The sequence below is a fragment of the Narcine bancroftii genome, chromosome 13, assembly GCF_036971445.1.
Source record: "Narcine bancroftii isolate sNarBan1 chromosome 13, sNarBan1.hap1, whole genome shotgun sequence".
Classification (NCBI taxonomy): Eukaryota; Metazoa; Chordata; class Chondrichthyes; order Torpediniformes; family Narcinidae; genus Narcine; species Narcine bancroftii.
Genome location: NC_091481.1, coordinates 26,943,599 through 26,969,915, shown reverse-complemented (window position 1 = coordinate 26,969,915; position 26,317 = coordinate 26,943,599). Strand labels below are relative to the sequence as shown.

General features: G+C 41.5%; 1 protein-coding gene across 3 annotated transcripts in view; it reads right to left on the bottom strand.

Moving 5' to 3' along the window:
• Positions 1-26,317, bottom strand: part of LOC138748599 (copine-8) — a 276,255-nt gene that overhangs the window by 92,769 nt on the left and 157,169 nt on the right. For all 3 annotated transcript variants that reach the window (XM_069909068.1, XM_069909069.1, XM_069909070.1), the window contains 2 exons: positions 12,129-12,192; positions 2,571-2,674 (listed from right to left, as the gene is read on the bottom strand). In XM_069909068.1, the coding sequence (XP_069765169.1) occupies positions 2,571-2,674; positions 12,129-12,192 (168 nt within the window). The remainder of the gene's footprint in view (positions 1-2,570; positions 2,675-12,128; positions 12,193-26,317) is intronic.

The following is a 26,317-nucleotide window of genomic DNA, read 5'->3' as shown; positions in this document are numbered from 1 at the left end:
CATTGTATTTCATCTGCCCATTCTTCTAATCTATCTAAGACCTTCTAAAGCCTTCCTGTTTCCTTAACTGCTCCTCCACCTACCTTCGTATCATCTGCAAACCTAGCTGCAAAGCTATTTATTCCTTAATAGATGCCTTTGATATATAAGCTAAAGAAGACGCAGCCCTACCACCAACCCCTGTGGAACACCACTAGTAACTGGCAGCCAACCAGAATAGGATTCCTGCATTCTAACTCTCTGCTTCCTGCCAATCAGCCAATGCTCAACCTATGCTAGTATGTTTCCTGTTACACCATGGGCCTCATGTGCAGCATCTTGTCAAAGGCCTTCTGAAAATCCAAATACACAACATCCAAGGCATCTCCCCTATTTCGCTTGCTTGTAAATCCTTCAATAATTCCAACAGGTTTGTCAAGCAAGATGTTCTCTCAAGGAAACTATGCTGGTATGGCAGGTTAAGCCACTCTGCAAGTAAACTGGATTAAAGAGCTGAGGATTCGTGGGGCAGAGAGCCCCAATGTACTGGGCACAGTTCCAGTCCTCAGGGCTGATGTAATTTTCATCCTGGGAGTCGCAAGCCTTGTAGGGAACTGGGAGATATAAGTGCGCGCGAGTTCAATTAAAATCAGTCAGTCTCGCTCACTCATGGCTGCCGATGTGGTTTGTTCGCTGCCTCTCCTCGTGACCACACCAGCTTTGGCCTTTCTTGTCATGTGCCTCCAAGTACTGAGTAACCTCATCCTTGACAATCAATTACAACAACCTCACAACCACTGAAGGCAGGCTAATCGGTCTATAGTTTTCTTTCGGGTGCCTCATCCCATTCTTGAATGGTGGGGTGACATTTGCGATTTTTCCAGTCTTCCGGGACCATGCCAGATTCTATTGATCCCTGAAAGATCATGTCCAATGCCTCCACCATCTCTTCCACCACTCAGAACCCAACAGCACCTGGTCTAAGAGACATATCCATCTTAAACCAACTGGTCCAAGAGACTTATCGACCCTTAGACCATTCAGCTTTCTCAACACCTTTTCCCCTGAAATAGTAAAACCCTTCCCTGATACCCTTGGACATCCCGGCACACTGCTAATGCTTGTGTAGGCTCCCTCTACCATCTCCTTGTCTCCCATTATTATTTCTCCAGCATCATTTTCCAGTGATGTTACTTGGTGGGAATTGAATTGAGCAAGGGCTGAGGTGATGATGAACAAGGTTTAGTGTGAAAATGATGACCAAAGCAAAATATTGAATGAATTACAGTTCATGTCTCTTGCAATCTAGGAGATCAATGGGAGGAGCTTTCAACAAGGTTTATTTGTTGATAACAATATTATACTGTTACTTCAGCTGAATCAGAAATTAACATCAGATTAAGGCAATAGGATATACAAACTAAAGATGGGAGTAATATCCAAAGCAATTAAGTACCTATTAGAGAAGTGCTGCCTGGCTGACAAGCTGCACAGTATGAAATGGCTAATTCAGGGCAAGGTGACCAGCCCCCATCTTGGCAATATTTCACAGGAGCATAATTGAGAGTGTCCTGTCTGGCTGCACCATGGTGTGGTATGGATACAGTAGATCATCAAAATGGCCAAATGGGGACTTCTTTCCTCCAATTATGACATTTACCAGGAGCATTGCTTAAATAGGGCTCAAAGAATTATAGAAAACCCTTTCCATCCAGCTGGAGGAACTCAGCAGGTTTTGCAGCATCCATAGAAAGTAAAGATAGATCACCAACATTTCAGGCCTGAGTCTCCAGCATTTGTGCGATTTCACTATCAAAATCAGGACTGCCAGGCTGGGAAATAGGTGCTTCCTGTCGGCTGTGAGATTGATGTATCCGGTAACCAAGTAAATCATCTCAAGATATTTATTTATATTAAATTATATATATATATATATATATATATATATATATATATATATATATATGATTATTATGTGTTGTGTAAAATGCTGATTTGTCTAGTCATACAATTATAGTCAGTGATAATAAACGAACTATATTCTCAAGTATAAAATTGCTCTATGTGCCTTCAGTTCGTGATGATTTTTTTCAAACTTGCAAAAGATATCAATTGATTCATTTTCAGTTTTATTATTAAGCTGGGATATCAATTTTCAAGAGCAATTTGTATAAATATGACAAAGAATTTAGTTTGACATAAAGCTTGCAACTAGGATAGTCAACACATTTAAGCAATGTTTCAATCACTGCCAAGTTTTGAAGAATGACCCTTTATTGTTTACATATTAAATATTTACTCTAAACATAAAAGTACAATAAATTAAAATTGCAGGAGAATGTGCTGTAATAACATGCTGAACGATACTGTGGAAAAAAACATTTGAATAATTAATGAAGTTGCAATGAACAAAGGGAAAACAGGATAAAATTGGCAATTTATAAACTGACTCCTGTTCTTCACATCAACCCAAAGAGGAAATAGTTTTCACTAACATTTATTAACAAGGTGAGAAGTAAACATTGCCAACCTAAAGTCATTTTTGTTGAAATCAATCTAGTGTAAAACATAATTATATGCTGATCACTTACGTTCCATCCTCATTGCTTCGAAAAAATACAAGGAACGGGTCCGACTTTCCAAAGAAATCTTTTTTATCTAACTTGTTGGCACAAAACTGCATCATCGCAACCTCCTGGGGAAGGTAAGAGGACAAGATGGGAGAGGAAGCAATCAAAATGGCACTAAACATGCTGATAAAACTTTTAGCTATTGCACGACACTCCTGATCCTGCTGAGAATTAAGTGGTGGGTCAGAAGACAAAAGTCAGAAGAAGGACATATGGAGAACACATGCAACAAGTATCACCGTGAGCAAATATCAAAATACATCAGTATCAGAAGTAGACAAGTAGTACATAATGGCTGAACAACCTGGCTTTATTTCTACGCCAATAATTCAGCGAAAGCATCATATATTTAGCTAATAAATGGCGTGAAGGGAAAGATATTAAATTTACTTCTTAAACTAAACCACCATTATGGATTGTTTCACGAAGAGCCACAAAACATCACAGCATCAAAACTTATTTTTGATAACGTCATTTTAAAAAGTAGAAAACCAAATAAATCAATTTATACAGCCCAAATCAAAAGAAAACAGTAAAGAAGCCAAAATGGATAACACTGGGAATCCAATCCACAATTAGTTAACCTGCAAAACAAGAAACACATACCGGTAATTCTTGGTGCAACATTTTGAAGATGATATCTGTGAAATGCCAGCAGTGATTGTGTGATTTAATATCTAACTGCAGAATCATCAGTTCCACTTTCAAAAGTGATTACCACCAGTGAAGCCAGCTTGCACTGATTAAAGCCGCGCCTACACTTTTTAAACGAGGTGCACTGCAGCTGGAATCAATGGTGAGAGTCATTCCACAGACTCTCATGGCTTGTTAGGAGAATTGGCAGAACTCTGGTTGAGTGGGCCACCCTGACAATATTGCACAGTCTCGTTGGATGAAATAAAAAGGTGGAGAGTACACTTCAACCAAAGAAGTGTCCAATGTATCTTTCCAGGCACGTAATGAATGAGGCATCTGAAGAGGAGAACCAGTGTGATAAATTGTAAAGCATTCTTTCATAACAACAATCTTTAACCACCAGGGCCGGAGCCTGACTGTCAAATGCTTCGCCAGATCCCCGTGCAATCACTGCTGTATCAAGTCTTGCACATCACACGTGACTAGCTATTCTTCCGTCCTAATTTCTACTTCTTCATCAGCACAAAGTCTCTTCCAGTTTGTAGACAGTATAAAAATTCAGCTCTTGCTTGCAAACATTCACCCTGCCCTCACCCAAACACTCCCTCATGCCTTTCCCCTTTCAAAGAGTCAAAAAAAAACCAACTGGCCTTGGGGATGCAGCCATGCAGCAAGTGAACAATGAGAATTTACACCACATCTGCACTATAACTTGAGCTGACACTTGCAGACATCAGCCCGGACACTAATAAATAAGCCGGGGGTGGGGGGTCTGCAATGAAGGAAACATCAAGCACGCAGCAGCTGGAAGGAACTGGCACCTCAAGGGCCATCTCCCTGGAGGGGGAGGTCGCATACTTTCCCACTGCATATAACCCAAAGTATGGGGCAGCTAAGGAGGAGCAGGACTGATGGAACTCAAAAGCTATAGGGATTGAAGAGAACGATGTTCATGCCTGAATGGCTACACAGTGTAGGACCTTCAAATATTGTTGGGAATGTTAATCTAGCTTAGTCTATAATTGTGTAAAAAAAGGTCAGGAGAATTCATATCTTTTTTTAAAAAAAAACTTCATTTTAAAAGTTTAGTTAAAAGTATAACATACAATCTAAATATTCAAGCAAAATAATTTTACAATGATTTACATATAAATAAAAACAAAACAACATAACAAATTTTAAAAAAGCAAAAAAAAAACCCTCCCCCCCCACCCCAGCTAGCTCCCTTAAGGGAAGCCAAAAATAAAAATCATATATATAAAAAAAATTATAAATGTTAATACCAGTTCAAAATACATCCAATTGTGTCAAATACAGAGACCACTTATCAACAAAAATAATTATCATGTAAATTCTAAGTAATTTTTTCCACAACAATACAAGCTTTCAATTCATTATGCCAGCGTATTATATTAATTTCTACATCATCTTTCCAAGTACTAGCAACTCATTCATGCGCTACCGATAACACCAAACGTACAAAAGCAATATGAACTTTATCCAAACCCATTCCCCTTAATGAATACAAATCTCCCAACAAAAAAAATCATTGGATCCAAGGGTAGTTTAAAATTATAAAATGTTTGTATAATTATACAATTTTTCCAATACTATTTTAATTTCTTGCCAAAATGGTTGGACTTCACACAAGTCCAAACAGCATGTAAAAAAGTACCAGTACATAAACCACATCTAAAGCAAGAATCTGAATGACTAAATCCATTTTTTTTTTAAACTTTTCCGTGGTCAAATACAATTGATGTAAAAAATTATAATTGACCATACCATATCTTACATTAATCAATTTAATTACATTGTCCTGACACATGTTCGTCCAATCATCTTCAGGAGACTAAATCAGTCTCCCAATTAATTTTTCCCAATGTGGTTTACCCATATTATCCTGTAATAAATTATACATAACTGAAACATAACCCTTCTTTGGTCTAGTAGAAGTCAAAGATTCAAATTTCGACAAAGTAGGGAAATACATCTCTCTACCATAATTATCTTTTACCAAAGTCCTAAGCTGATAATACACAAATAAAGAATTTAAAGGTATTTCAAATCGTTCTCTCAAATGAATAAAAGAAAAAAATTGTCCCTCTACAAAACAGTCCTGTATTGTCTTTATACCTTTAAAATTCCAAATATTTAAATAACTTTTAAACATTGAAAAAGGAATAAGCCGATTATTGTATAATGGAGTTAAAATTGATAATTTATCTTTCAACCCCAAAATTTAATTTTTTAAATCCAAATCTTTAATAAATGTTCCAGTATTGGCATATCATATTCCTGTAATAAAATCAAATTCCAACAGAATATAAATTCATGTATCTCCGTTCTAGGTAGACATGATATATCCACCTTAGCCCAATTAGGAGGTTGATCCAAATACGTCAGTCTACTAATAAACTTCAACTGAGCTGTCTCATAATAATTTTGAAAATGTGGTAATTGTAAGCCACCCAATGCATATTTCCAAGTAAGTTTGTGCAACGCTACTCAAGCAAATTTACCTTTCCACAAAAACTCTCATACTGCTTTATTCAAATCCTGAAAAAAACTCTTTGAAAGTAAATAAGGTATTGATTGAAATAAATATTGAATTCGAGGAAAGATATTCATCTTAATACAATTAACACATCCAATAAGAGTTAATGGAAAATCTTTCCATTTAGTTAAGTCTGCTTTAATCCACCTCAATATAGGTACATAAATTAATTGATGTAATGATTGATAGTCATTGTCCACAAACACACCTAAGTATTTGATTTTATTCACCCATCTTAATTTCGTAATATTTGAAAATTCAGAATAGAATTCTACTCCAACTGGCAAAATTTCACTTTTAACCCAGTTAACTTTATATCCCGACATTTCTCCAAATTTTGATAAACACTGCTGTAACTGTTTCAATGATCTCTCAGGGTCTGTCAAATATATCAACACATCATCTGCAAATAGATCCTCACCCTCATCCCTCTAATATCCTCATTTTAATAGCCTGTGCTAACGGTTCTATAGCCAATGCAAATAGGGCTGGCGACAATGGGCAGCCCTGATGAGTTGATCGAGTCAATTTAAAAGGTAAAGATGTCTGTCCATTTGTCACCATCCTAGCAATTGGATTCATATACAAGGCCTTACCCAACCAATAAAGAAAGGGAGAAATTTAAATTTCTCTAATACCTTAAATAAAAAGTCCCATTCAACCTTATCAAAAGCTTTTTTGGCATCTAGTGCAACTACCATAGGATGATTAGGTTGCCACCGATATGCATTGATCAAAGTAAGCAATCGAAGTATATTATCTGATAAAATCACTTTGATCAATATGTACTAATTTAGGTAAATATTTAGCAAGTCTGTTAGCTAATTCTTTCGCCATAATTTTATAGTCTACATTCAATAAAGAAATTCAATATGAAGATACCTGTAAAGGATCTCTGTCTTTCTTTGGGACAACAGCACTCAAACATGTTTCCGGTAACTTCTGATCTTCAGTAACTTGATTTAACACTTTCCCAAATATATTAGAAAATTCGTCGTAAAAAAGTTTATAGAATTCCACAGGAAACCCATCATTTCCTGGGGACTTACCATTAGGCATTTCCTGAATAGCTTCCTTGATTTCAAAATCCGTAAATGGAGATTCCAACTCCTGAATATCTTTCTCATCTAGTACCGGTAATGTTAATTTAGATAAGAATCAATAGAACTATTATCCTATTTCCCCTCAGAAGTATATAATTTTTGATAAAATGAATAAAACTGGTCATTAATTTCCTGAGGCTTATAGGTGATTATTGAATTCTTCCTAACAGCATTAATAGTCTGAGACGCCTGTTCAGCTTTCAATTGCCAGCCAAATACCTTGTGAGCACTTTCCCCCAACTCATAATAATGTTGTTTAGATCTATTAATTAAGGGCTCAAACTGGTAAGTTTGCAAAGTTTTTATCTTCTGTTATATCTTTCTGAAAATCTTTCTCTAGTTCAGCAATCTGATTTTCCACTGCCATTTCCATTTAATCTCCTTTTAGGAGACAGAGGTGAAAAACGACAATTTTTTTTTCAATTCCAATAAGGAGTTTGCAAAAACTAAGGCATCATGATCACTTTCTGCTATATATTGTTTCTTAACTTTTGTAGAATAGCTAATGATCTGTCCCTTCAAATAAGCTTTTAAAGCATCCCATATTACAAAATGACTCTTTACAGAATTAACATTTTCAGTCAAAAATAAAGAAATATGCTCTTTAGCAAAGGTAACAAACTCTGTTTTTTTTCAATAACATTGCATTAAACCTCCATCTATGTGTCGAACGTACTATCTCTGAACTTTCACAAGAGGAGATTAATAATGAATGATCTAATATAACTCTACTTTTATATTCAGTTTGCAGTACCCTACCCTGAAGATGTGCTGATACCAAAAATAAATCAATTCTGGAAAACGAGTCATGCCTTGAAGAATAAAAAGAAAAATCTTTCTCTGTAGGATTAACTTTTCTCCAAATATCTATCAAATTTAAATCTTTCATTAACGCATTAGTTGTACTGCCATCTTTGACTTCTTTATACTCTTCGGATTTCTATCTAATAAAGGATCCAAAACACAATTGAAATCACCACCCACTAAAATATTCTCATTAGCCTGATTTAACAAGAAAAAAGCTTCTGAAATAAACCGCTCATCATCTATATTGGGTACATATAAATTAAGCAGTGTCCAAAATTCCACAAAAAATTTACAATGAACTCTTAAAACTCTACCAACATTTCCTTCAGTAGATTCCAATTCAAATGATAAATTCTTATGAATTAAAATCGCTACTCCTTTTGCTTTCGAATTAAAAGAATAAAAAACTTGACCAACCCAGTCTCTTTTCAATTTCAAATGTTCTTTCTCAGTCAAATGTATTTCTTGTAAAAAAGCAATATCAATTTTCATCTTTTTTATATATGCCAATACTCTCTTTCTCTTTATTGGATCATTTAATCCCTGAACATTAAAAGTTGTGAAGTTCAATTTAGACATAATTTTAACTATTAGTAAATACACACACTAAAAAATTAAACTCTATAAAATAATGCTCCCCTTTGTAATCCTTCAAAAATAAAAAAGGAGGAAAAAACCCCTCTTAAAAAAAATTCAAAACAAAAATAAAAAAACAGCACACACAAAAAAAACCACCCAAAGGCAGTATTACCCTAAAAATTGGGTGTGGGAAACCCACTGGTGGCAGATAACTTGCAATGTTTTCGGTGTCATCCACCCCCCCACCCCCAAGCTGGATACATATTTATTATATAGATAAACACATTCAAATATAGTCCACATCTTCAACCCAGTAACTCCAAACCCAACGATTGCTCTGGATCTTTGATATCAAGAGGATTGTGTATTTCTTCTTTCTTTCTATTTTTTCCATTCTTCCCATTTCCACTGCCATTTCCATTTAATCTCCTTTTAGGAGACAGAGGTGAAAAACGACAATTTTTTTTTCAATTCCAATAAGGAGTTTGCAAAAACTAAGGCATCATGATCATTTTCAAAAAAATTGAGATTGAAAGTTTCCAGAAAAAGCCTTCAAAATTGCAGGGTAACGAAAAGTGAACTTAAACTTTTTCACCACAAAACATCTTTAGCTGTATTGAATTCTCACCGTCTACAAATAACTTCCTGACTCAAATCAGCATAAAAAAGCACTCTGTTATTTTGAACCATTAATGGGGATTGATTTTGTCGTGCTTTTTGTACTGCCATACGTAAAATCATTTCTCTATCCTGGTATTTTAAACAACGAATCAAAACTGCTCTCGACAGTGTCCTGGAAGCGGTTTTCTTCTTAGAGCTCTATGAGCCCTATCTAACTCCAAACCTTCTGGAAAGAACTCTTTACCCAAAACTTCTGGGATCCAGTGTTTAAAGAATTTTATAGAATCAGAGCCTTCAATATCTTCTGGAAGACCAACTATCTTCATATTATTTCTCCGACTCCGATTTTCCAAAGAATCAATCTTCTTCAATAACACTTTCTTGAATTCCCCAATCCTTCCACTTTTTCTATTATTTCTGTTATGCTCCACTTGACTTTGACACTCAGAAAAAGCTGTCCTAATTTTCTTAAAATTTTCTTGTACAGTATCAACAGATTTTATACATTAATGTCACTTTTGACTACATTCATATCTCACTTCATATTTGAAATTTCTTCACATAAAGTATGCATCTTCATTTTCAACTCCATAAATCCTTCATTCATTTGATCTGATATTTGTTTTGACATATTACCCATCTGATAGGCAATCCCTTCCAGAACTGTAAATACTGGATCCATTCCAGATTCCGATTCCACTTTTTGAGGTTTACCTTCATAGGTTGCTGGCTCCCCCTGCTGGACATACTCTGCAAAGGTAAGTAATTCTTCTTCTGTCGGTGTGGATGCCTTGGCAGTGCGGCTGCAGGTCTGGACACCCGACGCCGGCGCCCTGACATTCGGGCTCCCCGGCAGCCCACACCTTATCAAGGAGTTTCCACGCAGGCCGGGCAAAGCCACAGGGTGCGACGGAGCGTCTTCCAACACTACTCTGCGCGTCCCCAGGCTGCCCGGCAAGATCTCGTGGCCGCGGGTCGACCGTGTCGTCGGAAGCGGCCGAACTCACCAAGGTGCCCGTGCCAAAATTGGTCGGGCTGGGGTCCTCTGGGCCTTGGGAATCGCCGAAATCGACTGCGACGATTCCACTGTAAAGGTAGGCCTCAATTCTTCCATACTTTTAAATGGCAATTTCTTTTGAAGTTGAGCCTTAGAGTTTTTTACATTAGTTGCCATAGTAATTTACTATTGTTTAAAAAAATTATAAATATTATTTTTAACTAATTTTAAACAACTTAAAGTCGGGCGTTTACTGTTCCAGCTGGGTGAAGGCGGAATACACGTCTTGCCTTTACGCCACCTCTCCAGAATTCATATCTTTGAGATGCTAAGTAGCAGTAGACTCTCCAAATTGAACAATTCAATCTAATTAAATTGGAGCAAAAAATTGTCGGTGCTGAAAATCCAAATCACAACCAGAAGACACTGAAAGCACATAGTCGTGCAAATCAAAGGGAGGAGGCATTTTAGGTTTCATCGGAATTGGAAAAATTCTAAAATCTTACTGGTAGATCAATTAGTTCATCCCAGCTGAAATCTTAACTAATGTATCAATACAATGACTAACACACAGCAGCATTTTTATCTTCCAAAAATTTCAAATGTAATAATTTTAAAGATAGATATTATTTGACATCTGGATAATAATGATAATGATGCGATCACACTAATGATATTCTGCAATCAATTTTTTTTTTGGATCACACTGCTATTTCTTATTTTCACTAATTTTACTACATGATAATATTTCATTTGATATCACCTTATTGTTGATTGTCTTTTAAATAAACTTAATGATCTGAAATCCCTCATAAGAGTTTTGAATGTACACTGCTGTGCAGAAATGTCAAATTTAGAATCTTTTTATACATGTACATATACATTTCAGCCCACAAGTCCATGCCACTCAATTTACACCCCCATTAACCTACACACTGGTGCGTTCGAATAGTGGATGGAAACGGGAGACCCCGGGGAAAACCCACGCAGATATGGGGAGAACATACAAACTCCTTACAGATAGTGTGGGATTCAAACCCCGTTCCCAATCACTGGCGCTGTAAAGGTATTGCGCTAACTGCTATGCAAACCCTATGTAATCCAATATAATTTTATATAAGCAAGATTGGAACGAAGAAATGCTAAGATTATTCCTCTCACACTGTAATTTCTTGATGTTATCCAAGAATATGGGGATCTTTTAAAAAAACATTCCAGCTCCACTGCATTGAATGAGCTCTGTAAAACCATTATCTGAGCAGAACTATGAATTAGATGACATCATTTTCTCTCATTTACCCAGTACTTAAGAAAACAGAGAAAAACATGAATTTTCTATTTAGCCCACAATGTCCGTGCTGACAAGGATGAAATTTAAACTTCATAATCCTTAACCCTCCCTGTGTCTGTCTAAATGCCTCTGACAAGGAGAAAAGGGGAAAATTAACAAACAAATTTTGAAATCTGCTAATTATTGTTCATGATGTAATATCTTTAATGACATTATTTTGAGAATAACAAACAGATAAGGAATATTTGCTGAGGACCATGAAAACTTACCTCAACACACTACTGCAAAGAAATTCAATCACCTTATAACTGAGGTCAAACTGAATTAAAAAGGGACTGGGAATAAAAGATCACTGATAGGATTGGCCACAAATCAAATTTATTCACTCTAAATGTGCCAAAATATCAAGGTAGGTAAGAAGAGTGAATCTTTACATAAAATAGAGAATATTGTCAGAATACTGTGTCCCCTTTTCAGAGCTGGCTGGTCTGGATGGAAATAATATGATACTTCTCTTCAGTTATGTTCCCGTTCCTTCTTTCTCTGTTCTTCAGCATACTTTCCCAGTTCTATTTTTCTTCCAGCCATCTCCAATCCATATGGTATTCAATGGCAGACTTTTGGCTTATAATGGAATAAAGCGCTTGAATATTATGGACAAAAGCCAAAACCTACATCATAATACTATAATGAATTCATTGGTTTGTTTCTGTTCCCAAGGTCTTTACCAAACTGAGATAATTGCTCAATAATTATAATGCCTGCTGATGTTTATTGAAGGAACAAAGCAAAATTTGACAAGATGCTGTTTAGAGAGAAGAGGAGTTAGTGTAAATACACCAAGTCCTGATTCCAATAATACATCAAATTATGACAGCTCCTCGAATATATTATTTAATTTAATCTAGAAACATGAATTTGTTCTTACATGGCAATTGTTCAGTTCTTCGGCTGTAAGAATGATTGTTCCACATTTCTTTCCAGGAATTCCTCTGTGTGGGCAAAAGAAAGAGAAAAATAAATACTTGTACTTTCATATTGTTGTATAAATCATACAATTTGAATAGCTCTTCAGTGTACTTCATCTTGGACCACGTGATTATACGTTTGCTTCAGTGGCGTACACCTGCATTGCAGTATTGTGCTTTATTTAAAAATATGGTCCAAACAAAATAACTTCCACATTAACATTTCCATTTTCTTGCTATCCATCACAGTCCTTTTGTCATTCTTCAACATCATGTCTTGTTTATTGTTACACTACTCATTTGAATTAAACACAAAGCTACCATTACTACCACTCGGACAGTGTTACCCCCCACTCTTTGAACTTGCCACACCATTTCAAACCCAAAATACCCCAATTTCTGCCCTTTATTCTGCCATCCCAATGAAAAAGCCCCAGATCTTCACCTCCCCTCCCCCATAACCCCATCCATTAATGTCTTGACTTTCCGTACCCACCTAATCTACTCCAACCCATACTCCCCACACCTATCAATTACCATCGCCTCTGTCGATATCCTAACCTCCAACCCCTTGATCTGTCCTGAAGACTGCTGAGCACTGCTCCTTTACCCCACTTCCCCCACCCCCTGATGGTGGCTGTATTACTCTTTGCCAAGTACACACCATCCTGACATTTCTGTCCTCTTACCATTCAACCTCATGCCCCTTTTCACCCCAACTTTGCCTCTATGAAGACCATCACATTCTTGTTTGCAAATATGGCAAAGCACCCTTTCAGAAGTGTACGATGGAACAGATTCCAACACAGAAGATTTATTTGGTTGGTAGAAAAGATAGTATTTCTTGCTCTGGAAGTATTGCGAACTGGGCATTATCATATAAAAATTAAGATTTGCTCATTTAAAAGAGCCTTGGACTCGCACAGTGGAGCCCAGGGCCTCAAACAGCAAGAACTACCAAAGTTTTCAGTAGTGTGTCCAAGACTGAAACAGTTGTTGGTGTATTGGTGCTGCAGTCGTCACCTCTCTCTCTCTCTCTCTCTCTCTCTCTCTCTCTCTCACACACACACATACACATACCCACCCACCCACCCTACTGGAGCACATTGGAACTTTTGGGATGAGAACTCGTCCAAATTTATATGTCATACTCATGCCTTATTGGCAGTCACCCTATGTTCACAAACCAGCAACAATTTCACTAACCAAGACAAAGGGAGAAGATCAGAATGTTGTATTAGTGGCAATTAAGCAATAAGTTAAAAGATTTTGCCCTTTTGTAAATTCCCCCTAGTGTGTAAGAGGTAGAATCTAGGGGAAGTTGACGGCAATGTGGGGAGAATAACTAATTTGTTGATGGGTGGCACATACTGGGGGGGGGGGGGGGGGGAGCTCCAGGACCCATTCCATGCTCTACAACTCTCTGACACTCCATGAACTCATTCCTTGCCTGTACGTTGCAACGTACAAATCAGAAAGAAGCTACAGATGACCTCTTGCTGATCCACCCTGAGCAGAGAGCTTGCTTGCAACCCACCTGGATGATTGGCGGAACAGAGTACAGCGACTGAATAATGTGGGGTGATCATAAACAGTGGACTGCATTGAATAGGATCTGAATCAACATGCAAGTGCAGCCAATTTGACATAAAAACAAAGAAACAGAAATTATTTGCGGGTCAGGGAGCATTTGAGGATCACAAAGCAGAATTAAGTCGATGACTTTCCATCAGAAATATTAGAAATCAAACCAGCTTTTGAATTCGGAGACATAGAGAGAAAATGGATGTCTGTGACAGCACAGAGGCCAAGAGGAACTGACTGACACAAGTATTGCTGGTGATGGCAGAGGCTGAAGGCATGTTCACCACAACTGATCTGACTTAAGAGAGCCAGATGGAGAAAACAGATGAAACAAGAAAGAGGAAAGCTCGATGCTGGAACTAGGAGACACAGAGGTGACTGGTGCTCTGAAGTCAAACCCAATTCTGGAAGGGTTCACTCATCCAAAGAGCATTCTGTGAAGCAGTATCACACATCGAATTAACTGATTAATAATAAAAAAAGCTAAAATGATGTTTCATCAGAACTCTGTAATAATTAATTCAATTCACTGCTAAGTCTCAACAATTGTAAGAAGATTCTCATCAGAAGCTGAGAAGCTGTTCCTTGAATTTATCTTGGGCTTTAGAGGAAAAAGAGATCAGGATGTGAATGGGTCAGTGAATCAAATTCTAATTATATTTGTGAAATACTTTCAATTCTGGTAAAGATCGAAGCCCAGGCAGATACACAACATGCAAAAGAATAATGCCAAGAAAAAACTTCCCGTCACATCCTAAAGATGTGTGGGTTAAGAGTTTAATTGGCCACTGTGACTTCACCCTGGTATGTAGGTGAGTGGTGGAATTATATGGGAATTGAGGAGAATAAAACAGGGTAGGTAGAATTGGATTAAGTTGATAATTGGTTTGAACACGGTGGGCCAGAGAGCAAAATCTATTCACTCGTATTGAGTGGTTGCATCATAAAAGATGAGGCTAAACACAGTTGCCACTGTAAAATAAAATACAGAAGACACCAATCAAAGAACCACAGAAACAAGGAAGCCATGGTGAAAGGATGTGCTACAAAAGGCAAACGATTGAAAGAAAAATTGTCCTTTTTTTAAAATTTGAAGCATTGACCCTCTTTCCCCTAAATCCTTAAAAAAAATTTCCTCACATTGAATTCCCCCAACAAATCATGTGATATATTTGACTATTAAACCCCTAAAATATTCTATCTTCCAAATTTTGCCAAGGATCACTTTTAATCTCCTCCTTGTTTCCAACCTTTGCTTTACTACTCAATAGGCACTTTCAGGTGGCCAAATTCCTCGCTTGTAAAGCCACATATTATGGCAATATGCGGCTGTCGGGAGGTCACTTTAATGCGCAGGAAGCGCCTGCGAGGCGAACTTTGTAACCCTCCTCCAAGAGGGATAATCGCTGCAGCACAGTGCTCCCCCTACACATGAATGCAGCTGCCTGAGAGCGGCTGCTAAGGTGATGATGGTCAGCTGGTGAGCACCTGACAGCTCCCCTCCCAGCTGCCCCTGCCCCCCGGCACGGGACGTCAGGGCAGGGGCAGCTGGCGTGGGTTTTTAGCGCGGGGATTCCCCCACACTGCTCCCGCTGCCCCGTTCTCTCCCAACAGCCTGATATCAGTTTCCACACTGTGGGGTGGCTGGCGTGGGCTGCAGCGGTTGGGGCAGCCAGCGTGGGTACAGCCTGCTCCGCCCACACCTACCCTACAGCCCGCACCGGCCATTCCAACCACTAATACCCGCGCCAGCCTCTCCAACCCCAACACCCCACATCAGCCACTCCAACCCCTACAGCCTGCCCTGGCCACCCCAACCACTATAGTCCGGGCTGGCAGCTCCAGCCCCTACAGCCTATGCCGGCCATCCCAACCATTTTAGCACGCGACGCCCGCTCCAACCACTTCAGTCCCCGCCGCCCGCCCCAACCACTACAGCACGCGCCGCCTGCCCCAACCACTTCAGTCTGCGCCGCCTGCCCCCACCACTTCAGCCCATACCACCTGCCCCAACCACTTCAGCCCACGTCAGCCACCCCACAGTGTGAGAACTGATATCGGGCTGTTGGGAGAGCGGGGCAGCAGGATCAGTGTGGGGACGTCCCCGCGCTGGCTGTCCCAACTCTGACAGCCAGCCATCCCAAACCTGACAGCCCGAAGGGACAGGAGCCGGAGTGCACTCAGAGGCGCATCCGGTGCAGCTGTCCCTTCAGGTAGCCAGCGCTGCGCTTTTAGTGCTGCCACCTGAACGGCAATTCAAAGGGTTGCTTCTGCTTCTGCAGGCGCATTCTTAGCGGAGAATGCTCTTGAAGAAGCCTACTAATTTTAGCCACATCATCAACATTAATTGATCTTCACATATGCATGAAACAGCACTCCAATTCATGTGGTGGGATGTAAAAAACAATGAAAACAAAAGTAACCAAGCCCAAATAACTAATTAGAGCTCTTTTACAGTTAGAATGCATGTGTCTCAATAAAGTAGGAAATCCTCTTCTGTACAACTCTGAAGAATTATAAAGGACTGCAGATGCCAAATCTTTTCTCCAACATGTAATCTATGAGGTATTATTATGCATTTTTGACAGGATTGGCTGCACACTTTAGCCATGGAGAACAATTAGTTGGAAAAATACTGACAAGAACAAAGGAAAAAAAATCTTGGCCCAATTACTGAAAACAAAATTCCTCTGAAGGAGACAATTTTGCATAAACAACAAATTACTACCATTATTTGGAATCAAGTAGTTTTCTGTGGCAAATAAAATTGCACCTCAGCAACTTTAATACCGAAAATGCTATTCATCTGGTGATATGGTGGAACTACAGATTTATGGTTTTATATATATCAACTGGTGAATGGTTAAGATAACCTAAGCATAAGCTGCCTACAATTGCCACCAAGGATTACTTTTGACAAGTACTGGCAATGAGGTACTTAGCAATGCTGATTTGATTTGTGATAAAAATGGTTACAGCTTGATGTGATTAACACCCAATTTCATGAAAATGTACCAGATTTCTAATTCTGATTTTTGAGCATTATTTTATATTGGGGGAAAAAAATACTGACATGCAGGGAGACCTGTAGCTCCACATTTAATGTATCTTCACAGAAACATAAGACCAGAAGCAGGTGTGCAACTTTTTCCTGATCCTCTTTATCAGTTCTTGGCTGTCCCACTAGGTGGAGTCTTGCCATGCATCACTGCAGTACTTCAAGGGAAAGGGGGAAGTGTTTGTTGATCATCTTGGCATGTTCCAGTCAGACATATATTCTACATTTAAATATTAACAGTAGTTGTAATGAGGATACTTTAGTCACTTGCTTCAAGCAGCGGGATAAATTTGTTTCATTGCACTGCCAATCACCATTTAAATTAATTTTGTCAGTCATTACACATCCTAGCCCAAGGAGTCATCAATTCAGTTTTAATGAAATGTAATACATTTGCTTTCGTTCTGATGTTTAGACGTATTTGTTTCAAACATATGTTAACATCATTTTGAGACATCTAGTTATCTATTTCCATTGTGTTCCAGTGGTGGTAGTGGTGAGACATTTCACTGAATAATGGAAGTGAGATACAAGGAGCAGATCCATTAACACAGGAGAACATACATACTCTTCACATTTTAGTGCCATGGATTTTAACATTAACTTTGAATCTCAGAATGGTAGCCGCACACAAGGAGGCCATTCTGCCTCTGGAGTCTGTACCAAATCCATGTAAGCTCCTCCCATTTCTTCACCCTTTCACCACAGCCCTGCATATTCCTTCACTTCAGAACCAAATCACTTTCCTTGGGGATGCTACAATGGAAGTAGCCTGGCACTGCAGACCCTAACCATTTGCTATTTCAAGTCATTTTTTCCAGGTTCTAGAGGATTACTGAAATGAGATGAGAGGGTTAGCCTAGGAAGAGAGATTGAATCACCTGGGACTGTACTCACTAGAATTCATAAGAATGAGAGTGGATCTTACAGAAATATATAAAAATTATGGAAGGAATAGATAAGATAGAGGTACCTAATTTTTTTTCCACTGAAAGGTGAGACGAGAATTAGGGCAATTGATTTAGGATGGAGATGAGGAGGAATTGCTTTTCTCAGACAGGAGCAAATCTATGGAATTCTCTGCCCATGGAAGCAGTGGAGGCGACCTCAGTAAATATATTTGTCAAAATTGGATAGATTTTTGCATAGTAGGAGAATTAAGGGATAAGGGCAGGTAGCTGGAGATAAGCCAATCAGATCATCCATGATCTTACTGAACAATGGAACAGGCTCGATGGGTCAGATGGCCTACTTCTGCTCCTATTTTTTATGAATAGATATTCTATTTCTTCTATCAACACCCTCATTTTTAAATGATTCAATTAGATCCCCTCACACCCTCCTCTGCTCCAAGTGGAATTACCCAGCCTTCTCCAGTCAAGCCACATGGCTTTAGTTCCTTATTCCTGCAATCATTTTGGTAAATCTTGTATTTAGATGACAGAAACATGTAAGATCCTGAAGCATCTTGAGAAGGTGGATATGGGTGGCACAGTGGCACAGCTAGTCAGGTTGCTGCCACACAGTTCCAAATTCAATCCCGTTCTCCTAATCTTCCCATGTGGAATTTGAACATCCTCCCCATGACATATGGGCTTCCCTTGGGACCTCTGATTTCTTCCTACATCCCAAGGATTTTTGGGTTGTTGGTTTAAATGGTCACAGTAAATTGGCCTGAATTTGTACAAGAATGATAGTATCTTAGAGGAACTGATGGGAATGTGGGGACTCTAAAATGGGGATAAGTGCAAATAAGTGTTTGCTGGTTAGTGCAGGTTCAGAGCGCTAAAGGGCCTGTTTACGTTCTGTATATCTTGAAAGCCTTAGAGTTCTACTGCATAGAAACAGACCCTTCAGCCCAATCTGTCCATGCTGACCACTCATTTACCAGCATTCATATCCCCCTCATCCTTTCCAATGCGCGTACCTCCCTGGATGACTTTATGATGTTACAATTTCCCCATCTCTACCACTTCCTCTGGAAGTTCTTTCCATATAGCCACTACCCTCCCTGTGAAGAAGATACCCCCAAAGCCCTTTTCAAATCTTTCCCCTTCTGGAAGAATCTAGGCTAGTCCAAAATAGGTGGTGCCCATTTAAGATAGAGATGAGGGGAACATCTTTATCCTAGAGCACACATGTCAAACTCTGGCCCGCGGGCCAAATTTGGCCCGCGATATAATTATATTTGGCCCGCAAGATCATATTAAATATATATTAGAGTTGGCCCGCTGGCCGTCGTGCCAGTAGAGCGCATGCACACTGAAGGTGAAAATGAAGACGGCGGAGGTGTGGAGGGATCTCAGAGTCCCGAATCCCAGGGATCGGAGCGCCGCACTCAGCCCGCCCGGCTCCCGGACACACAGACGCGGCTGGAGTTGGGGACCATCCTCGCTGGGTCTGCGCTTCAGCGACGACGCTGGACCAAACGTCTCGTTGGCGATGCCTTCCCCCTCGCTCTGTGCGCGGCGGTCCCTGCCTCCCGCTCCTTTTGATGGAGACGAGCCCGGCGCCGTGAGATCGCAGTTTAATCCCTCTCCAACCATGGGAGGGGGGTGGGAGCAATGCGCTCTTCTCAGCCAATTCTTCCACTGCCCCGGATGCTGGCGTTTCAACGGGGGGTTCGGGTGCCTTCGTCAGGCGACCGACCTGTTGGTCCAAGACAAGGGGAGAGCGTACAAACTCCACACAGACAGCACCTGAACTCAGGTGAACGTGGAGCTGCGACCCCACATTCCACATCAGGACTGTGTGTAAGATTGGGAGCAGTGAGACGGAAGCTTATTTTGTTCCTGTGATTTAAGCCTTTCTTGGGGTGGGGGGGGGGTCCTTCTCTGACCACTTGCCTAACAATTAACCTAATCAGATCTGGAGTTACCACAATACAACAGTTCTCAACCTTTTTCTTTCCACTCGCGTCCCTGTGCCATTGGTGCTCTGTGATTTGTAAGGGATTGCTTAAGGTGGTCTGTGGGTGGAAAGAAAAAGTTTGAAGACCACCGCTTTAATCATCCCTCATTGACTCGTCATGTGCACAGTTTCAGAACTCCAAAGGAAATGGGCCAATGACAATGACAATGAAAGAGTTTATCCAAAACTATTATTAAACATTTCTTTTAATAAGAAAAAGTTTAACATTACATATGTTGAAAGAAGAGAAAACATGAAGATGTTGTTGAAAATTTTCAATAAATATTTAGTTCGGCCCTCGACTTAGTCCAAGTTTTTAATTTTGGCCCTCCGTGAATTTGAGTTTGACACCCCTGTCCTAGAGGATCATGAGTCTATGAACTCCCTTCCTCAAAGAGGAACGAGAGCAGAGTATTTGAAGACTAGGGAAAATTGGAGATGTATTCAATAAAAAGCTGAGTAGCATTATTCCCAGTAGATGGGAATGCGGAGTTCATATTATAATATAACATTATTTTAGCAAGTAGATGAGAAAGCTTGAGAGGTTTAGTGGTCCCCTCCTGTTGCTAATTCTTATGTTCACATGCACGTTTTGATGCAAAATGAATGTCTATGTGGAAGGGAACATGACTTTAATCAAGTAGACAGCAAGACAGAAGAGGGTGAGGGAGTAACTCACACAAAGATGTTGGAATGTGATAAGGATGCGTCCTTGTATGTTTCCTGCTTTTCAATCCATCTTGTAACCGTATTGTGTGAATGGGAGTACATATCCTGTAGCAATTGATTAAAGATTTGTTTGTTTTGGGTTATAAACGCTTGTTCTCTGCCTCATACGGGCAAAGTCTCTGTTGTGGACTCTCCAAGATTAACCTTGTCAATAAACTCATCTGAAACCATCTCCCGGGCTGTGTTTTCTATTTAAATAATTATAGAGTCCTGAAGAAATCGGCGACAGAATCTGGCGCTCTGAGCAGGATCCTTGTTTGCAGGATCACGGACAGAAGTGAGTGGGCGATGGCCCTGACCAAGAACCTAGCTGAAAGGGGGTGAGGCAGGCTCACACATCAAGATCCCTGTATAGAAGGATGAGGTGAACAGCGAGACCTCCACAAGGACAGAGTGAGACGCTGATAAGACTTAGCAGCCCAGGTTGACTACGTGGAAGGAAGAAACACCAGTGACACACATAAAGGTAGAAGAAAATTGTTGTCGCTTTGCTACCTTGTGTATCCTCATTCTGTTAAGTCCGCAGACAGATGGGAAATTCTCAGACTAAAAAGACAGAGCCCGGTCGAGCGGCTGGTTCCATTCCCAGGATAAAGTCTAAGCCTGCCATGGGAAGATCTCTGAAGACGGGATCGAAATAACAACGCAAACAAAAGGAACTGGTAGGAGACCCGCTGCAGCCTCCAGGCTCGCCAGCGGACATTGTAATGAACGAGACGGGTAACTGGGACTATGCCATACCATTCAGTAACAATCTCTTTGGATGATACCAGGGATACTGGCCATATGAGGGAACACTTGACTTAAAAGTAATATCCTACTTCAAAGATGACGTTCAGTCAGGAGGAGGGGATCCGACGTGGGATGTTAATTATTTTAGAGACTGTTTTATAGCTTGGACCAAGTTGGCAGGGTGCCACCAACTGTAGCCTAAACCGCTGCAGAGTAAATCACCTTCAAGCCCCATGAACCAACTGCCTCCATATCCTAACCCAAACGTGAGGGCTGTACCACTGTATCCACGATTGCCCACAAACTATGACAGGAAAAGATGGGATGATCTAATGCAGACCGCTGCCACCGCCTATGGCCACCAATAAGTGCCGGGAGATGCCTTGCCAGTGGGGGCGGCGGCTGGTCCAATACCTCCTGCTGGTCCAATACCTCCACCCATACCCGCTCCCGCAAGTGTCCCATCCGCACCCCTGGATGAGGCCACGCCTCGCAGGGATCCCCCAGTGAGAGGGCACCTCTGAGGATGGAGGAGGGCACTGAGGAAGAGGAAGGGGATCCCAGGACTCAGGTTCGTACCTGGAGTCAGACCAAAGCTGGCCTACTTGATTCGATACCCTAGAGTTATGATAGGTAACACCCCAATCTTGAAACCTGGACGCCAGCTGAGGCACAGGATATGATCATTAATGCCCCTGACACGTTAAGGCCCCCACTAGATTTCACCACTGGCTGGACCAGACCTGCCACCTTTACCATCCCCTACCAGGAGACATCCAGTCATTACTTCAGGCCGCTTCCGGCTCTCATTGGTGGGCGGTGAAAGAATCATTCACTGTACTGCCTGGAGAGAACAGGGATTGGAGAACAGACGACACTATGGTGGATAATGGGAATGAGTCCATGGTCCACTGGTTGCAAAACAGGGGAAGAGAAGCTATCATGCAGAATGCCAAAAGACACGGGGATATTGGAGAGGTCACCCGCTGTCTCCAGAAAACCGGAGACGAGATGACGGAATTCGTAATTCGATTTAAAAACACCTGGGAAGAAAATGCTGGGGTGCCCCTACATGATAACCAGACCTTGGCGGTACAATCCTTGCTGAATTGTATGCTACCCCAAAATGCAAAAATGTACAAGATGAAGCAATTGGATTGGCAAGGAAAGAACTGGGAAGATACTATCACGGAATTGGCTAATATGGACAGGGAAGGGCTGTTTATGCAAAAGGAAAAGCAAGCCAAACAGTTTTATAAGCACATGAAGAGAGAGGACGAGGTAGATCCCGAGATAAGGGTAACGATCAGTGCCGTAACTGCAGAAAAAAGGGCCATTGGGTGCGGGAGTGTAGAAGTCAATCCCGAGGGAGAGGCTGGCAAAAGGAGGGTACCCGATGCACGGAGGAATTCAGACCCCAGACAGGTTCATACTCTAACCCGAGCCAGAACTGTGATGCCTATGGCCAGCGACCCCAATTCTCTTTTCGACAACCGAACCCACAGGGGTGCCCAGAGGAACCGATGGTGCTGACTCCCCTCATCCAATTGTCCTCCAGCGGAGAGACCCAATCCATGATCCGTGTAAAATTGGGAAAGAGGGATAGTTTAATGTTGGTTGATACTGGAGCCACCATGTCCTCTGTACTGCCATCCTCAGGAGTGCCCCTTAGTTATAAGGCAATTGGCAGCACTGGGGTATACGATAGTCCCATGATAGATCCACTTTCACAACCAATGACCCTAATGGTTGGAGACACCAAGATACAAGATGAGCTGATTGTTTCGGCCACTATCCCTGTCCCCATATTAAGGAGACAGGCTCTGTGCAAAATGAATGCAACGTTGTACTGCACAGAGGAGGGAATATTTATGAATTTGCCCACCTCTCACACATATCAGCTCATCCGCACAATGGCGGACGATGAACTCAATATGAACAGAAATCCAACTCACTTTGGCTGGTGGCTAGAGACTAACCCCTTTCTCGAACAATTGGAAGAAGTAATGAGGTTATTACAAAGGCCACAGGAATTTTCGGCCCTGCAGCAACTGGGTGCAGTCCTGCAAATTGTGGCTGAGGTTAAGGGCCTCCATGTGACATATGGGTATTTTGCGCCCAGAGAGGAGGTCTCACATATAACGGGACAAGGGGAGGAGGTAACTGTGGGACTGCGACTGTTTTTCAGACCAGAGGCTGAATTAAGCCTGGACCACACATCTTGTTTCCGACTGCCACACACATCCCCACACGTCACCTTGGCGGAGCGTCAGCTTCATCAGCCGAAAGACATGGGACAGATGGTCACGACTTTGCAGAAACACAATAGCTGGCTGCGAGAACCCCAAAACCGGGCAGAAAGGGCTTGTGAGGCATACACTGACACAGTTGAAAGAAAGAGACTTCTGTGTAGACATCCTCTTCACTCCCCTGACACTGGTAGCATTTGGCTGGGAAGGAAAATAGTGCTGGCGTCCTTCCGCCAAACCTGTCTGCCAGATTTAATCCACTATAAATGGCCGGCTGCTCTAGCGCAGGTCTCCATGGAAGTGTGGGCACAGTCAAATACGCATGTGGGGTTTGTACATACTGCTTCGCCTCATAAGGTTACAGTGAGGGAGAGAGCACCCCTGCCAGCAGTAAAATAATATCGACTTTCTCCGCCCGCTGTTGAAGGTGTTTGAGGCATCATACAGGACTTGGAACAACACAAAGCACCTGCAATATGCCGATCTTGCTCATACCAAAAAAGGACAAGAACGTCTGGAGGTTTGTCGAGGACCTCAGGTCCATAAACGACATTGTGGTGCCAACCGGACCAGTGGTCCCAGACACCAACACCATCCTGTGCGCCATACCTGCCACCGCCACAACTTTCTCTGTCATTTTGACCTGTGCGAAGAGACCTGAGAGAGCTCCCACTGCCCAGGGGTTCGACGCTTTTGCAATATGCGGACGACTTGCTAGTAGCCTCCCCCGATGATGCTGCATGCATTGAAGATACCATCGGTTTGCTACAATTCCTCGCCTCGAGGCCACCGTGTCTCCATGCAGAAAATGTAATTCTGTCAGAAGGAAGTAAAATATTTGGGATATATTTTACAGGAGGGAGAGTGAAGAGTGGGCCCAGAAAGGATAGCAGCTTTATGCCAGATAAGCAAACCAACCACAAAAAAGGGAATCCTGGCTTTCCTGGGCATGCTGGAATACTGCAGACAGTGGATTCATGAATATCGAGAAATGGACGCAGCTCCTGTGAAGAGAGAACCGGAAGAAGTGCAGTGGACGAAGGAAAGAGAGCAAGCCTTTCTGAATCTTAAACAGGCTCTGACTCAAGCCCCTGCTCTGGGCCTCCCTAATTATGAGAAACCCTTCAAGCTATACGTAGCGGAGAAGAATGAATTTGCTTGTGGAGTGCTGGTGCAACAGCACGGAGGAGGGAAGAGGCCTGTAGCCTACTACTCCATCAAATTCCCGTTAACAGTAATAGGGATGTCCCCGTGTCTGCGGGTGGTGGCTGCCACGGCAGAGATAGTAGAAAAATCGGTATCGCTGGTGCAGGATCGGCCATGCACGATGGTCACGGATCATGCCGTACCACTGCTGCTCAACTCAACATTGACACAGCATTTCACCACAGCCCGAAGGACAGGATATGAGGTGGTAATGTTATCCTGACCCAATTACACTTACAAAAGATTGGGGTCTTACAACCCTGCCCACCTATTGCCTGAAAGAAACAGAAGAGAAAGACCATGAAGGACACGACTGCATGGCGCTGGCCGAGCTTGTGACCAGCAAGCAAGACCTGACCTAAAGACTGACCCAATAGAAGCAGATATCACCTTATACATTAATGGGTCTTCCTCTGGCCCCGGGACGAGGTGCTATTTGTGGGGTACGCCGTAGTGAATGATGACTAAAATATTGAAGCATATGCCCTACCAGAAGGCACCACCGCACAAATAGCGGAACTTTTCGCCTTAACTAGAACGTGTGTATTGGCAGATGGAAAAAGAGCAAATATCTATACTGATTCTCAGTACGCTTTTGGGGTGACTCACAATTTTTGCCAGATATGGAAAAACATAGGGTTCATTACAGCCAGTGGGAAGGGAATAAGACATGCGGAAATGATAGAGGGACTATTCGAAGCCATCCAACTCCCGGTGTCAAGGGGAAATGAGCTGGCCGACATGACGGCCAAACTAGTCACCAGCCAACAGAACCCCATGTTACCCATGACCCTCAAGCGGGAGGTCAACACTCCCAAGCAATACCAAATGATACAGGAATTAGAATTGAAAACTGCACAGGAAGGTGTTTCTACGCAAGAACGGAGAACGTGGGAAACCCACGGATGCCAGATGGTCAAAGGCATATGAAAAAGCAACGATGGTCGAGTGGTGTGTCCTATAGTGCAGTTAGCACACGGACAAGCCCATTTGGGAAAGGCAGGAATGCTACATAACATAAAGCAAATTTGGTTTGCATCTGGAATCTCTACCAACATAGAACGGCCAGGTGAAAAACTGTCTGATCTGTTAGCAAAACAATCGGGGGCACTCGCCTGCCAAATTTGATAAACTTCCCCCTGCTCACGCCCCTTTCGAGAATTTGCAGATTGACTTTGCCCACATGCCAGCTTGCAGAGGGTTTAAATATCTATTAGTGATCGTTGATACGTTCACACGATGGATAGAAGCGTACCTGACAAAAAGGGATGACGCTCGGACAGTAGCTAAGATTCTGATGAAATCATTGATTCCCTGGTCTGGGATCCCGCGGGGAATAAATAGCGATCAAGGCTCCCATTTCATGGGAAAGATAGTGACTGCAGTAAGCGAAATAATGGGCATAGATTGGAAATTCCACATACCATATCAGCCTCAATCTTCTGGTATGGTGGAGAGACAGTAAAAAGGGGATTGGAAAGAACACGTAGCGAGACAGGACTCTCCTGGCCAGAAGCCTTGCCTATAGTATTATATGCCCTACGCAATCAGGCAAATTGGAATACAAAATGGACACCACACGAGGTTCTGATGGGGCGCCCTATGAGCACAGGAATAAGACCCCCTACGATGCCGGAAGAGGTTACCAAGGTTTGGATACAGGAAAGCATCCTAGCATATG